Source organism: Dermacentor variabilis, chromosome 1 (genome assembly GCF_050947875.1).
Source record: "Dermacentor variabilis isolate Ectoservices chromosome 1, ASM5094787v1, whole genome shotgun sequence".
Taxonomy (NCBI): Eukaryota; Metazoa; Arthropoda; class Arachnida; order Ixodida; family Ixodidae; genus Dermacentor; species Dermacentor variabilis.
The window spans coordinates 264687117-264713789 of record NC_134568.1 but is presented as its reverse complement, the minus strand read 5'-3'; the positions used below and the strand labels follow the sequence as shown (position 1 = coordinate 264713789).

At 47.4% G+C, this 26673-nt stretch overlaps 1 protein-coding gene across 1 annotated transcript in view; it reads right to left on the bottom strand.

Annotated features, from left to right (window-relative positions):
• The window catches only part of LOC142563903 (protein APCDD1-like), a 335375-nt gene that overhangs the window by 149899 nt on the left and 158803 nt on the right, over positions 1 to 26673 (bottom strand). The window contains exons 3-5 of the mRNA XM_075674605.1: positions 9104 to 9367; positions 6114 to 6264; positions 1883 to 2032 (exon numbers count right to left, since the gene is read on the bottom strand). Coding sequence (XP_075530720.1) covers positions 1883 to 2032; positions 6114 to 6264; positions 9104 to 9367 — 565 coding nt within the window. The remainder of the gene's footprint in view (positions 1 to 1882; positions 2033 to 6113; positions 6265 to 9103; positions 9368 to 26673) is intronic.

Below are 26673 nucleotides of genomic sequence, written 5' to 3'. Positions count from 1 at the left end.
GAGCAATTCTGAGAAGATTGATAAGGACCGATAAGGGTTGGTAAGCGTCGGATCAAGTCCGATTAGATTGGTAAGGACCGATAAGGGTTGAAATGGGTCGGATCATGCCGGATAAGGTTGGCGAGGACCGGTCAGGATTGGTAAGGGTCGTATCGATTCCGATAAGGTTTATAACGACAGATACGGGTTAATAAGGGTCAGATGTAGTCCGATAATGTTGATAACGACAGATAAGGGTTGATTACTGCTAATAGTGGTCAGATTAAGTTTCATAAAACTGACACTGACACCGCACTGCGTGGAGATGCGCAAGTGGCACAATGCGCATATCTAGACAACTCCGCTGGAGTTACGGCGCTAATTTTTTTCTAGGTTGTTTTACTTCTGATGACTTGCGATTCTGTGTTTATCAGATGGAGAACAGCAACAATATTTTAACAGTGAGTTTTCGGGAAATATCTTGTTAGTTTCGGTAATCGAAAATACCGAATAGTTCCCTTTCTAATACGAACACGAATAGTGAGTGTGTAATATTAGATTTGTATTCCAAATATTCGTCCACTCCTAGTTTTTTAGCTGGTTCTAGAAATGTGTATTCCTTTCCTACCGCACCAGCTTGCGGCAGTGATTTCCGCAACTTATATGGAGCGTGATAAGCTGTTAATTGTGTTGAGAAAGAGTTGAATGTTGCGCTAGTTGGTATTTTAACATGAGGACCATCTTGATATAGCGCGCAACGGGAAGACACAACAGGAAGGTTCATCTTTCTTTCTGTTGTGCGGTCCCTTTACGCGCCGTATCAAGATGGTCCTCATGTTAATTGTCATTGGCGGGTGGGCACTTAGCGCATTAATTCAGGTTCCCCTCCAAACGAGGAGGGAATATTGAGCTTCGGTAGTTGTTGCGAAGCCACATTACAGGAGGCGAGAGAGTGGCATTGATTACAAGGAGCTAAGTACTTACTAGGAACATTAAATAGAAAGCTATAGAAAGAGAACCTCTCAGAAATTTCTGAAGTCTACGAGCAATACTTCCAGTCGTGATCCACTTTCTGATCTAATGCCAGTCTGCTCTCCCAGGGCTTGCCATGTACTTAAAAACCCCACAGACAGCACTCTCTTTTTCGCCGTTTGTCCAATTACATTGCGGCGCGAGCAGTGGCCACACAACAGGGCTCCAAAGTGACAATGTCCGGAGTTACACAATTCCGAAGCCATTATCATAAATTCTCACTATAGACGGATCTATTGTTTTAGCACATCTCAAGACCCATTCCTCGAAGAAAAAGTGCTCCCAAACTTGTAAGGAGCCCAGGGCAGTTTACGGAATAGTTTCGAAAGAGGTGCTGTGAAATGTCCACGACTTGGCTCCTAAATAACAACTTTGCTCCGTGAACCGAACCACGGAAGTCGTGTCCGAGGCCATCGGATTACGCACAGCCCATAGATCAGGGTTCAACCCATGGCTATAATTCTCCACCGCCGGCCCTGATGTTGGGCCGGCCGCTCCTCCTTCGACACTTGTAATCGTCGACTCGAACGAAGCTCAAACTCCGCTGCATTCTCTCCTCATGCTCGACAAACGCATTCAAAAAAGCAATGTACTTGAACCATTTTATACAGACATCAAGCATAAGATAAACATTAAAATATCCAAAGGGTGAAACTGTGACACGGAGGCAAGCACGGGAGGCAGTGCGGACAATTTCAACTCCAAGCAAAGTTCTACTTTCTCTGGACGCCTCCTCGCTGGTAGGGCGCGCCTGCAACCTAATACATTCGCATCTTGTGCGCTCTCGCGGGCAGTGCACTAGACCGATAGCGAAGGCGGTGATAATTATTACGCGCGCACAGAAAACCCGGGAAAAAGAAAGCGTGCTTACGCTTGCTTCGAGCAGCGGCAGCTGGTACGAGGTGGGCCGGTACGAGAGCCGCTTGCGCACGTCGCTGTGGATGTCGCCCAGGTACAGCTCAGCTGCAGGTGTATCGGACTGACGCCGGTACGGCAGAGGACCTTGGTGCACGACCCGGATCTGGTCGCGGCGCCGAGAGGAAATAGTCAATATAACCAAGAAGAACTAGGAGATTACGGTTGCCATAATGCACCTTTCGCAGATATAGAACAGAATCTTTCTCTCTCGGACGTTTGTTTAGAGCAAGTGCACTTAATCTTGACCCCCGTCACGACCTGTAGGCACATGCGACAAGGACATGCTGGGCGAGCATCCTTCTCAATCGTCGCCGGTTTCCCGCAGGCCCCGCAAAAGATGTTTGTCACCTAGTGGCGCTCCAGATTGTCACACGAGCCACAGTCGTTGCATAATAACGCGACATACCGCGCGTACGCTCTCTCAACACGCTAGAGAGAGATTGGAGGTTTAACGAAAACTGGATAGGTTTGGCGGACCTAGCATGCTACTGCAGATGAAAACAGTGATATGAAATGATACGCACAGGACACTTAAGAGGCACACAACACACACAAACAAACAACAACACACAGCATAGAGAATTAAAGTATCTCGTTGAGACCTTTGTGTCGCAGAAAGGGAGCCGTAGCCACGCGGAAATTGCCATCTTGGGTTCAAAAGTTATGCCGGAAAGCCACCCTGCGTAAGTGCAGGAGCCGCAGGCACTGTTGGCACTGTTCAGGAGCGCTTGTTGTTTCTTTTTTCTTCTTTTTATTGAAGCTTGCTAGTAGCACCTGGTTTATCTGCTCACGTTTAGACTTCGGATTTCTCACGCTACATTTCAGTGCCTCATTCTTAAGTTCGCGCGCCTAAACTTCTAATTACGATTACTAAACATTCTGCAGAGCAGGTATGCCTACGCACGGTTGCAGCGTCTGTGAACATCTCAGATTTCTGCGGTAAGCACCGAGAATAATATCAAGCCTGCAAAAATAGCAGAAATTTTGATCACGCATACAACACAGCGCGCACTGTGGCAACCCTCACTTGTTGGTTTGTGTGTGAGCTCAATTTAATCCTCATGCGCGCCGCCAGGAAATACACTCGCTAATGCTCTGCGTTGTCCTGCACCCCAAAGTTGCCTGATTTGAAACGTCGCGTCGAGAATTCGCCTTCGCTAATAAGACTCGTGCAAGCAGTTGCTGTACACACTAGAGAAGAAGTCTCAAGGGTCCCCAGAATTTTTTTCTTCTCTTTGTATCGTTAACATATACAAAGCATCGTACGTTATGCGGCAGCGATCGTAGTAATGAAGCGATGCTGCGCGATAAAACACTTCCAACGTTTGCGAGCACCTGCTAATCCAATAGAAAATTGTGCCGATGTCAATTGCGCAATATTAGAAGGATCATGTGGAGTGTTGGCGTCGCCTGTGAGGATTGGCGTCGGCTTCTGCGTAGCGAATATGAACCTGTTCGAGCACTTGATCGACAGCGGTGCACGGAGAAGAGACACGCAACTCTGGCTCCCTGCGGGAGCCTATGGAGGGACTCTAGTTCCCTGCACTACCAATTTTGCGTGCGCACGTTCATTTTCGAGAGAGAGAAAAAAATCAAAGGCAGGGAGGTTAACCAGAAAAGAGTCCTGTTTGCTACCCGGCGCGATGGAAAAGGCAAAGTGGATTTAGAGACAGGAAGAGAGACATATAATAGTACAGGGACGGGAATCGGCGAAACAAGTGGCACATGCCACCATCATAGTTTATTTCGCCGGCCCGAAGACCGCAAGAGGCGTACTAGCACTCTGGCTGCCTTTAGCACGCATGCCCGTTGTGACCACTGTCCTGTGTATCTTTTGCTCTGTCTTTTGTCTCTATCTTTTGTCGGCTGACCATTGCCTCTAACGTGGTACATGGCGCCTGTCTCTTCCTGCTATAACGTGAGCAGATGCAAAGAAGATGTGAAGTATTAACGCGATAGCGTTAAGGGCTCCGCGTCGCAGAAAATCCGGCGTCCGGCGCCAGCGCCGGCATCCTGTAAGTGAAAATTGCCGTATATATTCTATACGGCAATTAACTTCTTCTATCCCTAAAGTTGCTCATACCTTGTCTTACATTCTTTACAAAGTTATTCCTCAGAATTTTAAGAATGACAGCCCACAAACAAATGTCTTCAAACAAAGCACCGGCAGCGCATGCCTTTTATGTTAAATCTCTGACACTGGCCGAGACCGGACTCAGCACAGAAGGCTCTGAAAGCGTTGTTGCGCTTCTTGCGGAGAACTGACCTTAGAGACAGAATTTAAGGAGTGCCCTATTTTCCTTTCCTTTCCCCCTTCATTTTTGCACTCCTTTCCTTTTTTTGTAATATCTCTTTTCTATTATCTTTTATTCCCCTTAGCCCCTTTTCCCAGCACAGGGTAGCCAGCCGGTCTGAGAGCTGGCTAACCTCCCTGTCTTTCCGTCTATTCCTGCTTCCTCCTCCTTTCTGAGACTTAAATATTAAATGTGCGAAACAATAACAGAAGTTAGGCCAACCCAAGAGGCCACGTTTCTACCAGAAAGCTTACAGAAAACATTACGGTTACTAAAGCTGTAGTTGCCGGGAAGCGTGAGAGGCAGTCAGGGATCTTTGAATGCTATCGCGTTCCACTTTTAAAGGCGAAGCTTAAGCGTCCTGCAATTTTTTTTTTCTTCACAGCCGCATGCGTTACAAGTAGGGCCTCCATTAATTCTCTATAAATTTCGGTTTCAGTTAGGTACAGACAGGAATATGTACAAATGTTCGTCAGAACATTTGTACATATTACATATGTACAAATAACCCCTCATATTTGGACTATATCCAGTAGTGCTCTTACACGTGCCCTTTGGCTCCATATAGTTCTGGCTGCAGGACTATGCTGTTGCCAGCTGTAGTCTGCTGCTAAATTATAAGTTAGGCCCGCGTTCACACAGGCACTCTTGCTTAAGAGCGTTTCCTCATAGTGCCCGAAGTTCAGGCGCCAGCCACACATAGTAGCGATTGGCCTGACGTGACGAACGCGTCTGCTACAGCCGCTCACTGACAGCGCTTACGTAGGATGACTTTTCTGAATGTGAGCTAGGTTTGGCGTTCACGGGGTTTCGCTTAAGTTTATTTTAAACTTTAATTACTAACCTTCCAACCGGGTGACTGTTATGTCCAATGCGTCGGCGATATAAATTTGCCATTTATTACAATCCAACCGAGCTGAGCACTTGGGTACAGGAACAAAAAGTTCGGTGATTACTGCGCTGGTAAAAAGTTGAACGTACCTATTAGAGAAGCGCAACGCGGGTTCCAATGAAGAAGCTATGAAATCTAACGTTTTGTAATCAGGATGAGTTGATTCACGGATGGAGTTTCACGTATCCTTTCGTTTTCCCCGTTGGTTAGGTGTGGCGGACTAGAGAGGTTGGCAAAGATAAAAAAAAACATGCTTATATCTGATAACACGTAGGTATAGATAATTTATAATAACAGATGAAGGGATATTACAATCAATACCAACACCTGTCCTAAATGGGACTCCATCTAAAGGAAGGGTGCAGGTGAAATTGGCCGTCTGATATTAAAATTAATCTAACGAATCTATAATATACAGGCTTTGTTGCGTTCCGCCACCCATCAGAGTGCTGAAGCTTGGGTACGGAATCAAACCATCGGTCCCGTTATCTGAAGTATAATGCCATACAGTGGCGTAGCTAGGTCGTCTGGCACCCGGGGCCCTTAGCTCTTCTGTCCCCCCCGGGTGTAGTCGAGGAGAGCGAGGATATCGACAATTTTCGGGTGCATTCAGACGTATATGATACCCCCCCCCCCCCCCTACTGGCCCCGCTCACCTGAGTATGTGTTCGCTCACACACGCGAACACATACTCAGGTAAAGAGACTGAGCTGGCATTTATTGTGGCGTTAGGACGTTTCCAGGATTTCCACTGGGTTTAATGGTGCATTTAGTTAGAGAATTACTCGTGTGATTGTTTGTAATGTAGATATTTCACAGCTAAAGTTAGCATTTCATTGCAACTAAGTTTGCTGTCCTAAGAAAGACGGTGGTAATCGAAACTTTTGTATGGAACATGTCCTTAGACATGGGACATTTGTAACGAAGGTCACTTCAAGGGGGCGTAAGGTTTCCAAGCCGGAAATACGCTTTCAGTTAGCAGTTGGTGTGGGACGCACCAGTTGCAGCTCGTTGAGAGTGAACTGTAGGCCTCCCGTGCAAACGAAGTCTTCAACAAGCGGCTTGTCCGCAGTTCGGCCTTCCACAAAGCTGACGAGGCGATACTTTAGGTGTGTCTCCCAGGGCCGCTTAACTTCTCCAGGGCATGACCTGTCGTGACGAAAATACCACAGTAAAGAATCTCCTGCGAGCGCTTGCAGTATCTATATACATGTGGGTGCAGCCAACGTCACGCCACAACTTTCGCCGAGCTTCCTAAAGACAAGAACTACTGTACCTAGAAGGATCATTAGATTTTATTGAAATAACACTGGGGGGGATTGTTAAACAAAGAGGGAAAACTGACGTCTGCACTTATTTTGTCGGTTAATTCGGTACGGACTGGTCGCCTAATAACAAGAAAAACACTAATTATGCATAACGAACCATCAGCTCTTAATGTGCGCGTACCAAGCACATAGTAAACATTGAGGTGCTATAATGTTACAACTGCTGTTAAGGAAAGAACCCAAAATCAGCGAGCTATGAGACATGGAAATAAGAAAGCGCGCAGCTTGCGTGAAAAGCAAGCAGAGCTCCCTGTTTACGTTTGCACACGTTCAAACGTCGCCAGTCTTTCTTTTTTTTTAAAGCGCATTGTCGAAACTTTACGACTGCATCCCCAGCCGGTAAAACTATGGGTTCGCTTGCACGAACCCGACGCAAGCAGGTCGAGTCTGGAGCCGGGCCTAATTATAGCCTGACCAGTCAATGTTTACATTAAATCGTTTGCGGCGCGCTGAGACCACTGCTGCAGCCTGCAACTAAGCGAGTCAACAGAGCCTGCAAACATAACGTTTTATGCTTCGTCGTTGCTGACGGCGAAATAAGGAACCAAGTCGATTTCATTGCACATGCACGCACCTTGACAAGCGGCTTTAAAAAACAAAAGAAAATTCGCATCTAAATTTAGCCAAGCCGTTAAAAAATACACCTTGTACAATATATATGATTATGAAACTTACTGTGTTCGGTCATCAGCCCTATTCCGCCTCCAAGGTAACTCATGCGTGCTAATTATTTGGATAATTAGAAAGTATGAATTACCGAAGATATAATTTTTGAATCCAACACGCGACTTTCCACAGGAAAACGTTAACTGCGCCCTGAAACAATCCATTCTCGTTTTCATCGCGTTCAGTGTGACCTGCGTAATTATTTTTTTTTTCGCTCGTTACTCATAGCGCGCGATACAACAAAAGTGTCGCGTGAAGGCGCGCCGCGACACGTGCGCTCCCAAAAGTGATACGAAGGGAGTAACAACGCCCATTGCCTGACTTGGCAAGCCGGCAACCGGCATCGCCTAGGTTGTGGGCGTCACGCCAATCACGCCGCTCGTAATCAGCGGACGACAACAGCGGCAGCTTGCCACTTCCAGGCGGTCGCAGACTCGGTCACTGAGCGGAGTTCGTTCCTTCAAATCACTTTTGGGACTTGCTCGTGTCGCGGACGCGCATTCACGCGGCACATTCCTATTTCGCGCGCTTTGAGTAAAGCGCGGGGAAAAAAAAAGCTTACGCAGGACATAGCGGCGATGAAAAGGACCGCACGGTTTGTTTTAGGACGCAATAACAGTTTTCCCATCAGAATTCACGTCCTGAATTTAAAAAAACATAACATTCAGGCTGACCGGCTAGCGCTCGCACGAATCGAATATAATTCTGGCGTTTTACGTGCCAGATACACTATTTGAATATGAGGCATGCCGTAATGGGCGACTCCGCATTAATTTTGACCACCAGGAGATATTTACCGGCCGCTCGCGCGGATCTGAGAGGCAAATGTCAGACCGAAAGCCAACCCTACCGGTTTTTTTTTTCTAGTTCGTCTAACGCCCTGTGTCGGAAGTGAAGGAACACCGTTACGGCAAGTAGTGAATGAATTCAAGAGACACCACTTCTCGTGTGGCGGAATCAGCTCACGAAACCCAGCGCTTATGAAGTCGCGCTAGAAAGCGCGGCGCCAGAGCTCGGTCCATTACAGAGTGTTTTTTCAGCTGTTCGTTTCGACAAGAATACTTCCGATAAGTGCGCTCTTCGAGAGCATGGGAAGAAAGGGACATGCACGACCCCTGGTAAGTGCGCCTTAACTCAGCTTCTCATTTGGGTGTAAATGCTGCATTTGCACAGCATTAATAAAGGTTTGACGTCGTAGTTCTGCGGAAACCCAGTAGATGGTAGACGAAGTCGAATTTATCAATTGATAAATTTGACTTCGTCTGCGATCTGCTAGCCGCCTGGTTAGCTCAGATGGTAGAGCGGCTTCCTCGGAAAGGCAGTGGTCTCGGGCTCGAGTCCCGGTCCAGGATGAGTTTTTCTTCAACTGCAATGCTTTTCTTTAGAGGAACCCGTATGGGTTTCCTTTGTAGCACTTAGCTACGTTTCGGTGGATGTCTAATTTTCCTTTATTGATTAATAAAGGTGTCCTTTCAGCAAAATAAGAGTAATTAAATAGACACAAAAAAGTAAATCAATCGCGCATACTGATGAAAAAGAAAATCTTGACAATTCGTTTCAAGAAGTGCAACCAAACGCTGAAGTACTTGATGAGCGGAGGTCTTGCTTCATTTGATACCATAACTGCTATGAAATTAAATTCTGGAGACATAGTATGCATCCTCTGTCAAAACAAAATAATAAAATCAGTCTCCTGTGACCGCGACCAGGGTGAGCTTGAGGCCATGTGGTAAAGCGGACATTGGCCTATTTCGGTACTGCAACCTGCCTGGGGTGGCCGGAGGCATCTATACCGTGTCTGAAAACAATTCAGTGTCGACAACCACCGCGTCACCACAAGACTGCAACTCCGGTACGTGGCACAGCCGTATGTGTGCCCAACAGTCAGCTTTCCACCTGCACGTCCGGACGTCTCCGCGCGTGCTGCGGGAGACGCGCGGGCGGTGGTAAGTGGCGGGCGCACGAACGCAACGTCACGGACGCTGCCTGCACACCTGTTGACTGCCCTGCTGAGCCGGTCGGCCACCTCGGCGGTGTAGGCGATTACGTTGAGATGTGACAGGGAAGCCTCGGCCTCGGTCGCACCGGGCACCACCCACGACAGGCTGGACAGGTCGAGCCGCCCCCAGCCGTCCAGCGCGTACGCCGGCACCGTGCACGAGTTGTCCAGGTAGAAGAACTGTACCATGTGGAACTTCGAGTCGTCGAAGAAGTGGTACTTTCGTAGGACGAACTCAGGCCCCGAGCGCACTTCGCACCTGCGCACAGGAAGTGGGGGATACAGAAAGAGTGGCCGAAATATATGGCGCGTTATTTCTTACGTTGATTACTTAAGATATTGTAATTAAGAACAGTAAGATGACTTAATCTGTTTATTTCTTACGTTAATGCAACTTAATTGTGATTGAAATCTCTAAGATATCTTAATCAGACTTGACGACAGAGCGTTAACAGAAGAAAAAGAAAATGCTGGCAACATGGCCTCGACCGTCATCCGCGCTGCGGGCCACAAGAGCACTGCTGCACTTTTTGAAGGTGACTGAGCTCTGCGACTGCCTTTGATTGCGCGGTGAACGCTGTTGTGTGCGCGCACTTATCGTAATTTCCTTCTTCGTTTTTCTTTCCCTTTTCTGTCCGCTTCCCCTTCCCCCAGTTCAGGTTAGCAAACCAGGTGCAACTTGTGTAACCTCTCTGCATTTCCTTTTGTATTTTTTTTCTCTCTAGTCAAAAGACGTGGAAGGACAAACACCGGCGCAACTTTCCAACATACATGGAATTCCGGCAGGAACAGCTTGAGATACTCAACGCCTTCTGATACGTGGATAATTTGCTTGTTATCTGAGGATTGGTAGCTCATGCTACTTCAGTGATGTAGCGTACACGCCAGGAATCTTAAAGAGCGCTTTAGCACCCTTGGACTAGATACATGAAGTTCTTAAGAACTACTCGATCCAGTTTCTGGATCTCAGACTGTTCCTGTCCGAGTCACAGGTGTGTTTCCCCTGGTTACTGCACCTTCACGTCCTTTGTCTATAGATCTGGGCGTAATGCCACAATGATAGACGCTGTAACCAACTTTCTCAAACATTTACTTTACTCAGTTTATCGCTTAATCACTTGCCTACGTCGGCAATCCAACGAACAGATTAATCGTTTTTGAGATTAGAGGCACACACCATCACGCAGTCGAGGAAGATCGCGATTATGCTCATTTAGTGGCCAGCAAGTTGCTGCAGAAACGTCATAAATAGTCGCGCCCACGGAGCTGTACGCTTTTACCATGATGGCGATCTTCCTATATTTAAGAACAGACACCGCAAGTGTAGCTCTCACGTTAGCCCGTGAACTCACATCAATACCGCTAAATACTAATGACTCAATGAATACTCGTCTGTATACAATTATAGCTTGCATGCAGGCGTGACGCGTCGAGAACCAACAGTTTCGTGGTACTATGGCGCGGCGTAGCATTCCGAAACGCTCACGCTTTCCGAATTGACGCATGTACAGAGACTAAAGAGGAAAGAAGGAAGGGAGGTGATGCATGAAAGGACTCAATTTGTTAGCCGGGACACGAGGATGGGGAAAAGGGTACGCACAGAGAGGCACGAAAGGGGAATAGAAAATTAAGAAGTAGATAAGTCACGCTACGGTGTTGCTAATTCCGCCTGTAGCTGCAGTGAGACGACCACGCGCCTCATCTACCGGCGTCATCATCTTGGTGCACAGATAAACGTACTCTGCATGGCCCTCAACGAGCAAAACAGCCAGGGAGTTATAGGCTCTTTGTGTCGACCAAAATACAAAGTGCAGGTGCTGACAGTGATTCTCCGGGGTTCAGCGGAGTTGACTAACTTTGCAGCCAGTTTACGGGTGTGTGTAGAAGTGTTGCTTCATCCTCTTGTGATTTCTCCATTCTTTAATGATATATCCTCGAACAGGGCCGACCAGACAGCTAGAATTTTCGCTCTCTGTTTTCCCGTTTTCTTTTCAGACACATACGCATGCAGAAACAGAGGTTTGGATTACCATTAAAAGCTTGCCTCTGTAGGCTAATGTAACCGTGCCTATAGTTGCAAATGTAGCTGCAAATTAGCGTATGACTTGATAAAGATGTTTCGCACAAAGTAAAATGAACTGCGTCCACGTGTTTTAGCGCCAGGAAAGTGGACGAATCCGAGCAATAGGGCAGTTTGAAGTGGTGTAAATTAATGAGTAGGTTGATCCGCTGTTCCTTGTTCAAGTAGGAGGCGTCCATCAGAACTCTCAGTGCTGTCGTCCGTTGTAGTTCCGAGAATAACGCAATCCAGTACTAATAACTGGAACGAATATATTATAATACCGCCTATTTGCTCCATAAAGTGTCTTGTTTTCAAGTTCTGTCGGAGCGAAAAGTTTAGAACTTGCTGTAATCTTCCGGCTATGTGCGCTCGGCACGCGCACTCGGCCTGATTAAACAGAGGCGGCCAAACTTTATCCCCCTAATATGGCGGAACACGAATGGATCTCAAGAAATTAAATGCCGCCATTAGGCTTCGTAATCTCTGCTAAACTAGGCATGCGCCCTTCAGCAATCGGCTCTGGGCAGACATTTGAGCTAGCCTTGGTTTTAGGAACAGCTAGGCACTGCCGAAAAGCCTTATTTCCGGTGGTAGAAAAATCTGCAATCGCAAACTATATTTCGCAAAAAAATGGCGAATCAAATCAAAACATAGTGTTTCACACTGAATTCTGGAAACTTCGGGAATTCTTTTCAAGTGGCTCCGCCTTAGATGTTTCACTAAGAGTAAAGGAAGCATCATGTGCAGTTCATCGTGCACGGATGGTTGGCAACTGAGAACGCCTACTGCAATGATATGGGCAACGCACATACTGCAGATTGTTCTGTGCGTCCGTGTGTGTGTATGTGTGTGTGTGTGTGTGTGTGTGTGTGTGTGTGTGTGTGTGTGTGTGTGTGTGTGTGTGTGTTTGTGTGTTTGTGTGTTTGTGTGTGTGTGTGTGTGTGTGTGTGTGTGTGTGTGTGTGTGTGTGTGTGTGTGTGTGTGTGTGTGTGCGTGTGTGTGTGTGTGTGTGTGTGTGTGTGTGTGTGTGTGTGTGTGTGTAAGAGAACCAGGTCTTTCGTGCGGCAATGGACACTCGTTTTTATCGGCGATGCCGTTCATTCTGCTCCTCCGGCCCGTATTGCATTCCCGCGTGCCTTCTGCATATTGGATTCAAAGAAGGGCACGTTACTGAAGAAAAAAACAAAAACAGCAACAAGCACAGGTGTTGAACGTCGCGCTGCATCGCCAAGGGGTGAGCGCGCTCTTCGAAAGCTGGCCACGCTGCCTCCCAACAAGTGTGTTGGAGCCGACACGAGAGGCCCGGCGCGGCGCTGCTTCCTCTTCGAATCGAAATGCACTCGCGCAGGCAGCGCACCTCTCTGTACTCGCGGAGCGAGCGAGGCGGTTCTTTGGGCTCGCTTAAGGTGCTTACGTCCAAATGCTTTCCGGCAGCGGAGACGCAGTTAGCTTAGCTTTGTTTGCTCGGCGCACCCAGCTCGCCGCATCCCTGGTACCACCGCCGGGAGCCCGGCAAACTTTTGTTTCGCGCTTGTCACGATGCAAATCGCTCTCCGACCGCTCAGCAGGCTGGTGCTCGCGAAAGAGAAAAGTGAAGAAAGCGCGCGTCGATGTGATCGCGGAATGCGGCTCTTCAAGTCTCTCCCTCTCTGGGTCTACTGCGTGCTTTATATCCCCCTGTGTGTCGGCTCAAACAGATGAGCCGTGAAAACGTGCCAAGTGGGGCTTTTCCGCACGTGGTGAGATCTCTGGAAGGAATAAAAATTGTGAGTAAGAAAAAAAGTAAAGCGCTAATCGTGTCGTTAAGCAGGTTCCATCGCCGTTTTGGGGACACTTTTCTGCATAGACTGTCGTGAGCTGGAAATCAACAGCATACAACAATACAGTCCTGCCTCTAAGCAGTTCTAATCATTCAGGTTGCTAAGGTTCATACTCCGCACGGTTGCTTCTAGAACCTCTCTTCGGGTCTTTAAAGAGATCGAGAGAGAGATGTAAATGAGAGAAAGGCAGGGAGATTAACCGGAGTTAAAGCCTCCTGTTTGTTATCCTGCACTATGGGAAGGGAAAGGGGAAGCAAAGACGGAAAGAAGGTCTTCATGATGCTAAAGCCCAAAGAAAAGAAAAAAAAAAGGTATCGGAAGAAAATGTGAATGTTGGTAAATTTTTCGCGATGAAACAACATGATAGGTTTAACAGTTGCAAAACACAGTTCTTAACCTTTAAAAAAAATTCTGGGGCTTTATGTGCTAAAACCACGATTCCATTCTGAGGCACGCCGTAGCGAAGCACTGCCGATTAATTTTGACCATCTGGGGTTCTTCACCGTGCACCTAATTCTAAGTAGACGAGCGTTCCTTGCATTTCACCCCATTCAACTAAATGTGGCACCGCGGCCGAACCCGCAACCTCGAGCTCTGCAGCGCAGCACCATATTCACTGGGCGACACCGGAAGGGAGTTCCTAACCTTGCGGTCATATACGTTCTTTTACGCTCAGTCATACGTCAGGCTTAGAATCTCAACACAGTAGTGATACGTATCTGCGGCTGCAAATTATGACGAACGAAGCAATATTATGTGTCGTCGGCTGAGGACCGAGCGTTTTCGTATTTGCGTGCTTTGCGTAGTACGTCCATGGGTGTTACTGCGCATTATTTTTGCGGAGATCGGACAGCGTCTCTACCTTGTGAATTATTTTTTACTCCCTGTTCTTTCGTCATCAATATTTGTACGCGGCTTGATTGCCCGGAGGTGACACTGAATCTCAAACTATGGTCTGTGCGCTCGAGTCCGCTGACAGTGATTGTAGCAACGCTCAAGTGCAGATTACATGGTTGTGTTTACTTTCCCCATCACCGTTTCGAGAGGTTCAAAGGTGCGCACTAGACAAACACCTTCATTAATAATAATAATAATAATAATAATAATAATAATAATAATAATAATAATAATAATAATAATAATAATAATAATAATAATAATAATAATAATAATAATAATAATATAAGTTTTCAGATATCGGCAACTTAGCTCGTGAAAAAACTTGTTAACTCCGGCGACGAATTCTTTCCCTGAAGTTGCTACACCGCTCTAAATCCCTCACATTTCCGCTCTTTCCACGCACAAAAGAAGGAAAAAAAAGCACTGCGCGCACAGTTGTAATGCAGAACGCACAGCCCTGGAGATGTTATCTCTAGCGTAAACACCTGTTTCTTGCTTTGTCGTAACTCCTTGTAGAGACACCCGGCTTATCATGGACAAACGGCCCTTAATACCAATTGCAGCCATTCGGGAAGCAAATCGAAACAAGTCTTACGGAGCCCGCATGGCATGTCTTTCATAGCACCGAATCCGATGGTCCGCTTTTCCCTACGTATCGAGGGCCTGCACGCGAAGCTGTTGTGACGCGCAGTGTCACGGGTTCGCGGGGCAGCGCGTGCACTTGAGGTTCCGCGCCACTGCCCTCGCCTCGACACCCCGCTGCAGGAGGCGGCTTCAATCATCAGCGTTCATTGAAAATGAAAGAACGGCGGCAGAAAAAAAAAACATAAAAGAAAGAAAAGGCGAGGCGTGTTTGTGAGTGCGAGAGCGCTCGCGAAATTCGCGATCCAATTGAGTTTGCATAACGACGTTTCGCTGCGGCGCTAATCCCGCTTGCAGCGTGTCACATTCGCGTTGAGCTCGACGGCTTCCGCGGGGCCCTTTTCTTCTTCAATTGAGCGCACTCCCCAGGTTTTTCTCCGTTTCTTCTGCCCAAGGTTTCTTCTGCCAGGGTTTTTCTCCCTGTATTCGCCGACACAGGAGCGCGTCCCCGGTCGGTCCGACGGGCGTGCTTTCCCGTTCAACGCGCCGAGATACTGCCCAGCTGAGTTTGTTTCAAACTAGTGCACCGACAAACGGGCCACGCGGGCCCGCGCTCTGAGGAAAGAGGCGAACAGAAGGCGACGCTTTTCGTATATTGAAAAAAAATAAACAAAGAAAAAACACATAAAAAAAAGTGTACACGCGCGCGGATGGGAAAGTGTGTCTTCATGTACATTTCTTTCATGTTCACCGACACGTGCGCCGTATGAGGTGGCTGTATACTGTCGCCGAGGCGTCCTAATTTCATTGAATAAAGGGCACAAATAAAACGCTCACGCGGAACCGACAGCGCCGAACGCGTTGTGTACGGAGCGCGCGTCCGTGCGGCTCGCATGTTTCATCTGCTCTGGCAGGACTGCCTCTATAGAGTGGGCGCGGCAGGAGCCACTCGTCGTGAGACTTACGTGGAGCAGAGGGCGACGTCGTGAAGCGAAATATGACACGTCGATGCCCAGATGAAACGCGCAGCCTCGCTGTTTGAAGGAGAGCTTTTTTTATTCGAGGTGTTTGCTGAACCAGTTGAGGTCGATCGCCGCCGATATTCGCGCGCACTTATGCTTCAATCGCGAAACGATGGCCACATGTCGTGCCTCCGGTGGGTCTCGATAACGGAAGCCTTGCGTTTCCTGTTGCCGAGCGCTTTGCCGTGGCCACGTGTAAGCTTTATTACGCAAGCCACGCGCTGCGCGGGGCTCGGAAGCATTAACGCACTCTCGAGACGGCACTCGGTGTTCGCGCCAGGCCAGCGCTGCTGAAAGCGCGTGAGGAATGCAAAATTTGACGGCGCATGCCTGAAGTACGTGGCGAATGTGGAGTGCGATACTGTACCGCACAAGTGGCTGTGGTGTGGTTGTGTAGCGTAAGCACAATATTGAGACAGAAAAAAAAAACGAGTTTCAGAGAGAGAAAACGATAGCCAAAACAAAGCATGTGTCTTTAGTACATCTTCTAAGTAGACGACACGTTTTCTGTACGCTGAAGATGTCGCAGTGCGTACGCTAACTGTTAAAAGCGCGCTTACGTTTTCCCTAAAGAATGTAACACCTCTTGAACGAAAGTACCCGAATTAGTCGCTCAACTTTCCTGAGATGAGCGCGCTATCAAGCAGAATGCAAGGAAGAAACACTTCGCGAAGAAATCTCAGCGGGCACTGTGAAACCGCAGGTCCATATGCTCAACATAGGCAGTTCAACGTCACAGGAAGTGCTCGAGGCACAAGCGTCGCTTCATTTTTTTCCCTTCCATTTCATTGTTGGATTCGGGAATCTAGCATTAAGAGGAAGCTTTGGCTCGGGCCCAACGCCAAAGCGGCCTATTCAAATACATGTAAAACTTCAAAAAAGCTTTTCTGAGATAACCCCTGGACCGATTCTAATGAAAGTTGTTGTATTTGAGAGAAAAAGCTAAATTCTAGGGACTGTTGGAAGCGGTATCTTGATTCAGGCCCTGAATTTTGTTAAAATAAATTTCAAAACATTGAAAGTTCGAAGAAAATACAAGCACAAATTTTACAAATTAATAGCTCTGCTTCAAGAACAGATATCACGGTTCTGTAAACGGCACCCATTAGAGCATTCAAAGCGGACAAATTTGATGTGCCAATTCATATCTTACGTGGATTTGTTACGTTGTGTACAAGGGTTCTGCAAAAGCTGTATTTTCATATTACTAATTTTTTAAAGGATTCATATGTAACATATCCATTTTGTCCGCTTTAGATGTACTATTACATGTAATTCGCAGAATTGTGATATCATTTTTCATTGCTGAGTTACAGAATTATAAGCTTGATAGTTTTGTTTTCTGAAAATTTTCTATTTTTGCCAATATTTAATAAAAAATAGACGCCCTAAATAACAAAATTCGAAACCAACAGTCACTAGATTTCAAGTTTATCTTTTAAATGCAATAAACCTCGTCAAATGTAGTGCAGTGGTTGGCGATAAAAACGCATTCTCCTTTTACATGTATTCAGATAGGAGCACCCGAACTCACGCTTCCTCTTAATGTCAAATGGGTTTTGCACACCTTGTGGGAATAATGAAAAGACTAGAGCGCTACAATACCTGCCCCTATGTACATATATATATTTTTTATCCCTCAAGAGAAAAGTATATAATAGCTGTGTCTTACCAGTACTCACCTACGGGGCAGAAACCTGGAGTCTTACGAAAAGGGTTCTACTCAAATTGAGGACGACGCAACGAGGTATGGAAAGAAGAATGATAGGTGTAACGTTAAGGGATAAGAAAAGAGCAGATTGGGTGAGGGAACAAACGCGAGTTAATGACATCTTAGTTGAAATCAAGAAAAAGAAATGGGCATGGGCAGGACATGTAATGAGGAGGGAAGATAACCGATGGTCATTAAGGGTTATGGACTGGATCCCAAGGGAAGGGAAGCGTAGCAGGGGGCGGCAGAAAGTTAGGTGGGCGGATGAGATTAAGAAGTTTGCAGGCAAGGCATGGCCACAATTAGTACATGACCGGGGTTGTTGGAGAAGTATGGGAGAGGCCTTTGCACTGCAGTGGGCGTAACCAGGCTGATGATGATGATGATGATGATGATGATGATGATGATGATGATGATGATGAATTATGAGTCACGCCGTAGTTTGGGGCTCCGGGTTAATTTTGACCAACAAGGGTTATTTTACGTGCACCCAAAATGCATGGTATACGGAAGCTTCTTGCATTTCGCCCTCATCGAAATGTGGCCGCCGTGGTCGGGATTCGATCCCGCGCCCGCGGGCTTAGCAGCCCAGCGCCAAAGCCACTGCGCCATCGCGGAACTGACCTAATAACTTTGGGAGGGCGCAGACGACCACACACACCGCAGCTATAGACACGGCACCGTGGCTTACTCCCGTGTCCACATACGCATCTTAACTTGAAGCCCACGTTTGACTTGATTGAAATGACGCCTGTGGTGAACGCACCAAAGAAAACGCAATGAGCGTCTTCGGCTCGTTCACACGAGGCGTCATATATATGAAGTCAAGCATTGGCTTCACGTTAATATGCATTTCTGAATGCGGCGGTCAGTGGCTATGGCGTTGCTCTGCCGAGTACGAGGTCGCGGGTTCAATCCCGGCAGCGGAGGAGGCATTTTTCTCCGGGGCGGAGTGCAACAACGGTCGTTTAACGTGTAGCAGGCGCATGTTAAAGAACCTCAATTTGTCGAAATGAATGCGGAGCCGTCCTCCACTATACGGCGCGCCCCATTACCTACCGTGCAGTTTCGGCGCGTTAAACCGCACAGTTTAATTTTAACGCCGCAGCTGCACAGAGCCGCGACCTGTTATATGGAACCTGAACGTGGGCGCTATTTCAACACGCTTAGTTCGACGGCTTACATTGCGTGCGGAAATTAGCCTCCTCTCGTTGCAAACGTCTTCGTCTTTCTTCAGTAATGATAATCTTTTAACGCGCGTTTTATGTCTGGAACCAGCGAATATTTACCCGTTCGTATACGTACTGCCGAGGAAAATTGGGCTCCGAGGAAGACTGAGAATCGCCTATACGACCCGGCTTCCCGGATCTGCGTTCACTAGCGCACGCGTTTGCTATACTGGCGTAGTTTAGGCTCCGAAAGGGAACTGCACACTGCACATTAAACTCTGGATGTAATGACGCGAAACAGGGGCTCTTATTGAATTTTTTACTGTTCTCGTTTATATTTATGCTAGTGGTACGCCACAAGAATTCATACAAGGTATCTCAGGTTCTGCGCCAAGCTTTAAAAAATCAGATGACTGCTGCACCAACACGTTCGATACGGTGTTTTTCGCTATTCCCTTGGGCAACTCGAACTATTTTTAGAGAGAGAAAGATAGTTTAATACTTATCTTGCTTATCATAAATTGCTTAGATAATTTTCAATCAGTTGAAACGCGAGGCATTCCATGCAAATGTTGCAGAACATACTGAGAAACACTACAACGATTTTTTTTCCATGGAGGTAACAGCTGTCTGTTTAATTTGCCAGCGCTTAAAAAACAACACACTCGATATTAAAATACGTACCACGTGGCCACGCGTTTGCGTGAGGCACTGTATCGATACACGGACTAACCTTTAAAAAAAAACACTTACTATAAAACTCACTATAAAGCTGTGCAGCTTCCATAGTGAGTCATGTTCAGCGCGATATATATTATACACTTTCCCAAACGTGTCTCAGGCCATATTTACATTTATTAGTATCTCTGTTCCCATGCTTCAAACGTGCTTCAAATGAATGTCCGCCTCGCCGCGTATGTAGGGCGTCTAAAGAGGCAGCAAGTGACGATATACTGGTTCGAAGGCAACGCTAGGTTGGGGAAGTCATCGTAGCGCTAGAAAGACAGACAGAAAGAACAGAAGATAGAGCAGTTTTGTGTTTGTATTAGTCGCGCTGCGATGGCTTCCCCAAGTATTAACCAGCTTTCCCAATAACAAGCTTTCTTGGGTTACAACGGTGTAGGCCTGCAATTTCGCCAGGATTGTTTGCAATTTTAAGTGATAAGACGATGTGATTTAGTGATAAAGAGCGTATGACTTTTCTTGATATTGCGTCAGCGTTTTGGCTATTGACCCATTCTGTAAAAGGGGAGGACATTTTGGCTGCGGATTGCGGAGCATTAAAGACGACATTTCTGGCCGCAGGCTTCGGAAGCATAGCTTTCAGTCACAGCCTATAAGCATACGTTCAGTGTGCGTGCAATACACACTGTTCATTCCTAGCTCGAATGAGGGGTGCGAATTTCGCTACTATTACTCTTACGAACCGGTGTTTGGTCGAACTAGAAGCGGAATGAAAAAAAAATGGTAGGTATGTTATACGTTCCGCCTTCTTATTTAAAACTACTGCGCCTAATGACTTAAGGGACGAGTAATTCATCCGCAGATAGCTTGCTGAAGAAATACACGCAGGTGGATTCGAACTAAAGAACTTCACGTTGAAGCCAGACTCTACCTACTACGCCACACAGCAGACACGTTGCAGCTCTTCTGATGTTGCAGTCCATACGTATACATAATATGCTGTGTATACTGTGTATATGCTGCATATACTGTATATGTACATATACTATACATATACTTTTGCGCTGCCCAAGCAGAGCAAAACTTTCGATATTACTAGAGTTTGTCGTTAGTGACCCGAAACGCAACATGTATGCTGAGAGAGAGAGATAAACGAGGTGGGAAAGGCAGGCAGGTTAACCCGAAAAGATTCTGGTTTGCTACCCTGCACTGGGGTAAAGATAAGGGGAAATGAAAGATGGAAAGAATAGGGAGGAGGTGGAGAGAAAAAGCAAGGGCACGAGAAAAAAAAATAGAGGAGGTTGGCAATGTCCGTGAGAACTAGAATCTCTCTAATAGGCCACTCGAACGCAAAAGTTTCAAGAGCGCCTTGATCGACTTGTGGTTTGACGACTGTATAGGACGGCGTTCCAGGAGTGTCTGCTCCGAAAACGGCCGGTTGTCAAGACCCGCCAGCGCGGTCGCCAGTGACTGCCTGTGTGCGCTGCATCGGGGACAACGGCAAAGAACGTGTTCGATAGCTTCCTCCCTGCCGCAGCTGTCACACACAGCACTATCTTTCCTTTTGATGCGGAAAGCAAATGATTTTGTAAAAGCGACGCCACACCACAGTCGGTAAAGTACCCTGTCTCAGGTCGGGATAGTCCTGGGGAAGGACGAAGTCGAAGACAAGGGTCCAGTCTATGCAGACGCGTGTGCTGGAAGCTAGGTGTGTTCTGCAACAATTGTGTGGCATCATTTACAAGGACTCGAAGTTTCGCTGCTGCACCTGTTCTTGACAGCGGGATTGGTTCCTGCACGCCGTCTTCATGAGCAAATCGAGCAGCTTCATCGGCATGTTTGCTTCCCATTGCGCCACAGGGGCTAGGGAGCCACTGAAGTGTGACGTCGTGTCCTTGCTCGACGAGGCGATGAATGAGGTCTTGGATTTTTAGAACTAGTTGTTCGTAGATTGCACTGCGTAAGGCGGAAAGCAAGCAATGTAGAGCAGCCTTGGAGTCATTGAAAACACTCCATCTCTGAAGTGATTCCTCTGGAATAATGCGAAGTGCGCTACGAAGAGCAGCAAGCTCCGCGGCTGTCGGTGTCGTCTGGTGTGATGTCTCGAACTTCAAGGTGGTGGCTTTCGCTGGAAAGATCACTCAACCTGCAGAACCGTCCACGGTGGTTGAACCATCAGAGTATAGATGGGTATGGTTGTTGTATTTTTCGTACAGCAAGGGCAGCGAAAGTTGCTTGAGAGCTGGTGAGGAGAGTTCTGTCTTCGTTCGAATTTCTGGTACTGTAAGTAGAACTTGCGGCTGAGCCAAGCACCAAGTGCAAAACCGAACTCTCGTTGCAGCTGTGTAATATGATGGAAGGTGGACACGATAAAGCAGTATTGTCTGACATAAAGAAGCGTGTGGTCGGTCTTCTGGCAGTGAGGCTACATAGTAGAAAGGGGCGCGAGCAAGTTGCCAGGCGTGTGCTCTGAGCGCTTCCATAACAATGTGCACCTTGGCTGAGTATACATGCGCAATTGCAATGGTTTTTGATGTTGATGTACATCATGGCAACCCTAGACAGACCCTAAGCGCCTGGGCCAGAGCGTTTTCGGTTGTACGGATGTTAGTTCTGCAGGTATTGGTCAGCGCTGTCAAGCTGTACCTCAGATAGCCGAGAAACAGCATCCTGCAAACATGGGTGCAATAATTGTGATTCATAATTCGCTGTTATGTCAGAGTAGTAAAGCAGCCTGGAAACTTAAATGTGGCTATTGAAAAAAAAAATCCTGTAATGTAATAAATGTACTGACCTGACAAAAATATCGTGTATCATGTAAGCTACTTATGATGCAAACCAGTGAGTTTTGAAAGAACACATTTTATATCATCAAGCTGCTTTATTTCATAAGAAATTTTGCGTCAGATCGCATCTGTCATCGCAAAAAATACGTTTCTTACACCCGAAACGTGTTCTTAACCATCTTGTAGCTACCAAGACGGATTTCAACATGACTCATCACGGTAATAAGTGTAAGAACATCCGTCTTAAGGCGTGCACATAACGATCCTCTAGATGGGGTGTATACTGTTCGCATAAATACTGCATATGGGGTGCTTAGATAGCATTACAACGGCTGTAGATATTAAAACACCCATTGAGTCCCTAATGGGTGTTAATGCTTTTATAGCTTTTTTTTTTCTCACATACACTCTTAATATGGGGTGTTACGTGTATACATGGGTGCTAAGCTGGTTCAATGGAGAATTTAAACACACAGACACAAAACAGCCTTTTGTAGTGTATCAACAACGCCCGCTTTGCCGCGCATCGACACTGCATCGCTTCGCTTTTCTGGGCGAAATTTTCACCTCGATCCTCAGCGCTTATCGCTGCCACTGGATCCTGCTCCATTTCGCGTTTACGAGCCAGCGTGCGCAGTAGCGTGCTAAACTACGCTTCGCTGCGTATCGAACACGTTCATGCTCCGCTCGACGCTCTTTCGGAACTTCTGTCTCCACAGTCGGTACACGCTTCGGGTCCATTTTGTAAGGGTCAACGTTTTGTAATTTTCCTAGTTGCCCTGGGCGTGATCGGTTCGCACTATCTCCGGGACCGGCCCATCGCAATACACAACAACCAGCAAAGCCCTAACACTTCGTCACCCATCGTACAGCCCAGTGACAGCCGGCATCCTCAAAGTAGGGGAAAGCGGAAAGGAAAGCTTCGCTTTGAAAAAAAAAAAAAACGTCTTCTCGCAGCCAATGTATCCGTCACCTAATTAAAACTTGTAGCGAGTGCTTTCCTGAACGACCACCACATCGCTCACCTCAATTCTAGGCCTGTAGCCGAAGTCGCTCGAGGATATTAAGCTTTTGTGTGTGTGAATGTTGTGCACCGAAAGTTTTCGCGGCTGGCTTACGTAACTAGGAACTTTAGCATGTATATACGTACGTAATAGAAACTTGCATAAATAGGACATGAAGGAAACTAAATGAGAGAGCTGAAGCCACTGTAGGGATGATAATGCTGAACTCACTGCTAAGCACTATTCACAAGAATAAACGCAGACGAATGCGCTTTCTTTTCTTATGCATCGCTGTGGCCAACTTACTTACAAAGTAAAACTCTCGCTTGGGCTAGTTGGTTCATGCTCGCAGTTTTTGTACGAGTATAAACGTTACCTTGTCAATAAGCAACCATGGAAATTAGCAATCAGCCAAATACAGAATTCCTATTGCCACGTTCGATGTTATCAAGATACTCGACGATCGTGCCATTTTCTGCGAAGACAAATGCAAAAACATAAAAAATGCAGTTTATAGCAAATGCTCTTTCTTTGCTTCACATCTAGCCGTCCAGCTATTCATCACAATTGAATTTTTTTTTTTACAGAACTTCATTCTAGAAAAGCAGCACGAGCAATATTTTAGTGACAATAAATGCGGTATTTTCTTTTACACTTTCTCGCCTTTTTCTTTACCTTTCTCGAGAGATATGCATGTGATAGAATTGCATTTACGTAGTATCCATTGAGATTGCGAAAGAATCGATTCCCGAAGATTTCAACGAAAACAAGCCTCGTCAACTGACGCTTGATCGGGTGCGCGCGCCTGTGCGTGCCTAGGCGAGTCGCGCCGTCCAGCTGTTTGAGTCCCTTCGAAAAAAGAAAAAAAAACGAACATCTATCCGAGACACAGGGTACAGCCCGCGATGAAACGAAATATCAGCAAAGAGCCCGGCCGAGTGGAGGGCGAACGCGCAGACAGAAGAAGCGAAAGAGGCCGACGACTCCACCGGCTGAAGTGGAGTTAAGAAAGACCCGCTTTGTCTGCTTCCTCAGTCAGCGCTCCCCGGCGCCAGCCTGATGCGCTCCACGAGCCGTGCGCGGAGACGAATTCCGATGCGGGAACGACAGCTGCAGCTAACGGCACCGATGACACTCGCGGGAGAGACGACCAAGTGGCGGTGTTGTAGTACCTCGGCCCCTCGGGGCTATACAAGCTTCCCCCGCTGCCTCCTGTGTCGCCGGCGCTGCTCGGGTACCTGCTTGCGTGAGACCGCTCGCGACGCGGGGGCCTCGGAGCAGCCGCACGCCGGCCGAGGGGGAGAGAACGGACGCCGCTGATTTCCGAGGAGACACGTTTCGGAAATCGCCGACGAGTCGGGCAATCAGGTTAGCTGCGAGCGCGGCCACCGCCCGGCTCGACGAGACGGCCTCGCGACGGTCGGGCACTCTCCCGCCTCCCCGCTGCGTCGCGGGCCCGCGCACTGAAGATGGCGGTGCAAGCAGAGCGCGACTCATTCGGAGCGAACGGAGGGTGGACTCTGCACATCGCACGTGACGACACGCGTTAGGACTGACCGTTACTTATCTCGGATTAGTACCTGGCTGGTGAAATCCTACGGACGTGTGGCGTCGCCTTTCCAAGACCTGTGCCTGCACTCGCGATAGTGCGTAGCGGGCCGGCGCTAAGCATTACTTCAAGTTTGCAGGTCAACTTCGGAATGACCTGTGTGGACGCTCTGACCAGATGCAGGTAGCCTTCAAAAGGGTCAATGTGGTCTGTAGAATCAAACACATCGAAAGGCATTTACAGGCGATCGTTTACATCTGAAGCGAAGAGCGGTGCACGTCGCGCCCAGCTGTTTTCACGAGTGTCTCGCCACTGCCTGGCTGCAACTAGTCGAAGCAGCTCAGCGACGAATCCACAAACGAGCCCCGCTGTCGGCATTCTGTCGGCTCGTTGTGCTTAGAGTTGCGGCGGGTGTGGAGCGCACCGTGCCGGGTCCATTAGCCCGGGCCGGTCAACCGCGGGGGCGGGTCCCTGCGCGCGCCAGCCTCTCTCCCCGCGGCCTCTCGCACGCACCGGGCCTCGAACAGCCGTGATGGGCGCCGGTCACGCCAAGTGAGCGCTTCGGCCAGGCGGCCTAGACGACCGCCGCGGCCACTAGGAAAGGCGGCAGCAGCGCCTCGGCCCAGCACTAAGTCGCGGCTCGGTGGAACACTGAACGACCAGGTAATTATCTCGTGCTTCTCTAACCCCAAGAAACGAACCACAGCTTTTAACAGATGCCTTTTCATTTCTCTCTCTCTCTCTCTCTCTCTCTCTCACACACACACACACACACACACACACACACACACACACACACACACACACACACACACACACACACACACACACACACACACACACACCTGGTGAACGGAGACGGGTTGCGGCTAGGGCAAGACCATATTTTATTTTATCCCTTCGTCCTTCTTTACAGGTTAAATATTTCGCGCCATAACCACGGTCTGATTATAAGGCACGCCGTAGTGGGGGACTGCGGGTTAATTTTGACCACCTGGGGTTCTTTAACGTGCATCCAATGGACGATATACGAGCGTTATTGCCTTCCGCCCCGGTCGGTATGCTGCCACCGCGGCAGGGATCGAACCCGCGACCTCATGCGACGCCATAACCACTGAGCAACCACATAGACCAACTCTATAGAGACTGGTACACACACACACACACACACACACACACACACACACACACACACACACACACACACACACACACACACACACACACACACACACATACATACATACATACATACATACATACATACATACATACATACATACATACATACATACATACATACATACATACATACATACATACATACATACATACATACATACATACATACATACATACATACACCTTTCCAGTTTCCGTGTCTTTTCTTAAATCTGAAAAGGAATCAGTTCCCGAATTCACGGACTGATCAAGTGAGCTCAGCGGAAATCCATAGTGTAGAGGTAGAGTGACGAAAAAATCAATTGGCATCCACCTCATTCCGTAATTTGTCTCGGTTTCTTTCGCAGTTTCGTGCTAGATTGAGGTGTGCGCCAACTTTCCCTTTCTGGCCCCAACTTCCCAAAGCCGTTCACACAAGAATAGTTCGTTCGGCGAGCAGTCGCGATCGCAAACGAGATAATAGTGAAGGCTCCAGTCAATCCCATTTTTTTTATGAAAGAACACCTAAGTCGAGGCAACGTGTAAAAAATGCGGAACACGTCGTGAACACAGTCTGCGTTGCATGTTCAAAAAAAATGGGGGTGGGGGGAACCGCATTTACGGAGACGCGAGTGCAGATGAGAATGCCCATTTAAAAAAATGAAAATATGTCATGTCACTTAACGATCTCCGTTTGCATAATTTTTGTGGAATGGGGAAGCTACCTACTGAGTAAGCCTTACGCAGCTAATTCCCTAAAGGTAGAACATAATCGGCAGGTATGTTTTGAGCTTCTATAATTAAATTTAATGTTCGAATGTCATGTGCATCGTTTGAGTTTATATGGTGAAAAACAAGCTCTCCCGCAGTTTTGTTGAGTCTGCAAACTGTTCGATGTCGGTACCACTGGAGTTCTATAGATGGTTTCTAACAACAAGGCTCTTCATGTTGCTTGGGTTTACGTTACGCGGCAATAAATTTATCTCAGAGGCTCCAAGCAATGACAAGTGAAACCAAAATAAGACAAAATAAATCCTCTTAGCAAGCTGGTACTGCTCCCAGATTCTACAAGTAATAGCAACGATATAATCAGTTCACTTATTCCTCTTAATTGT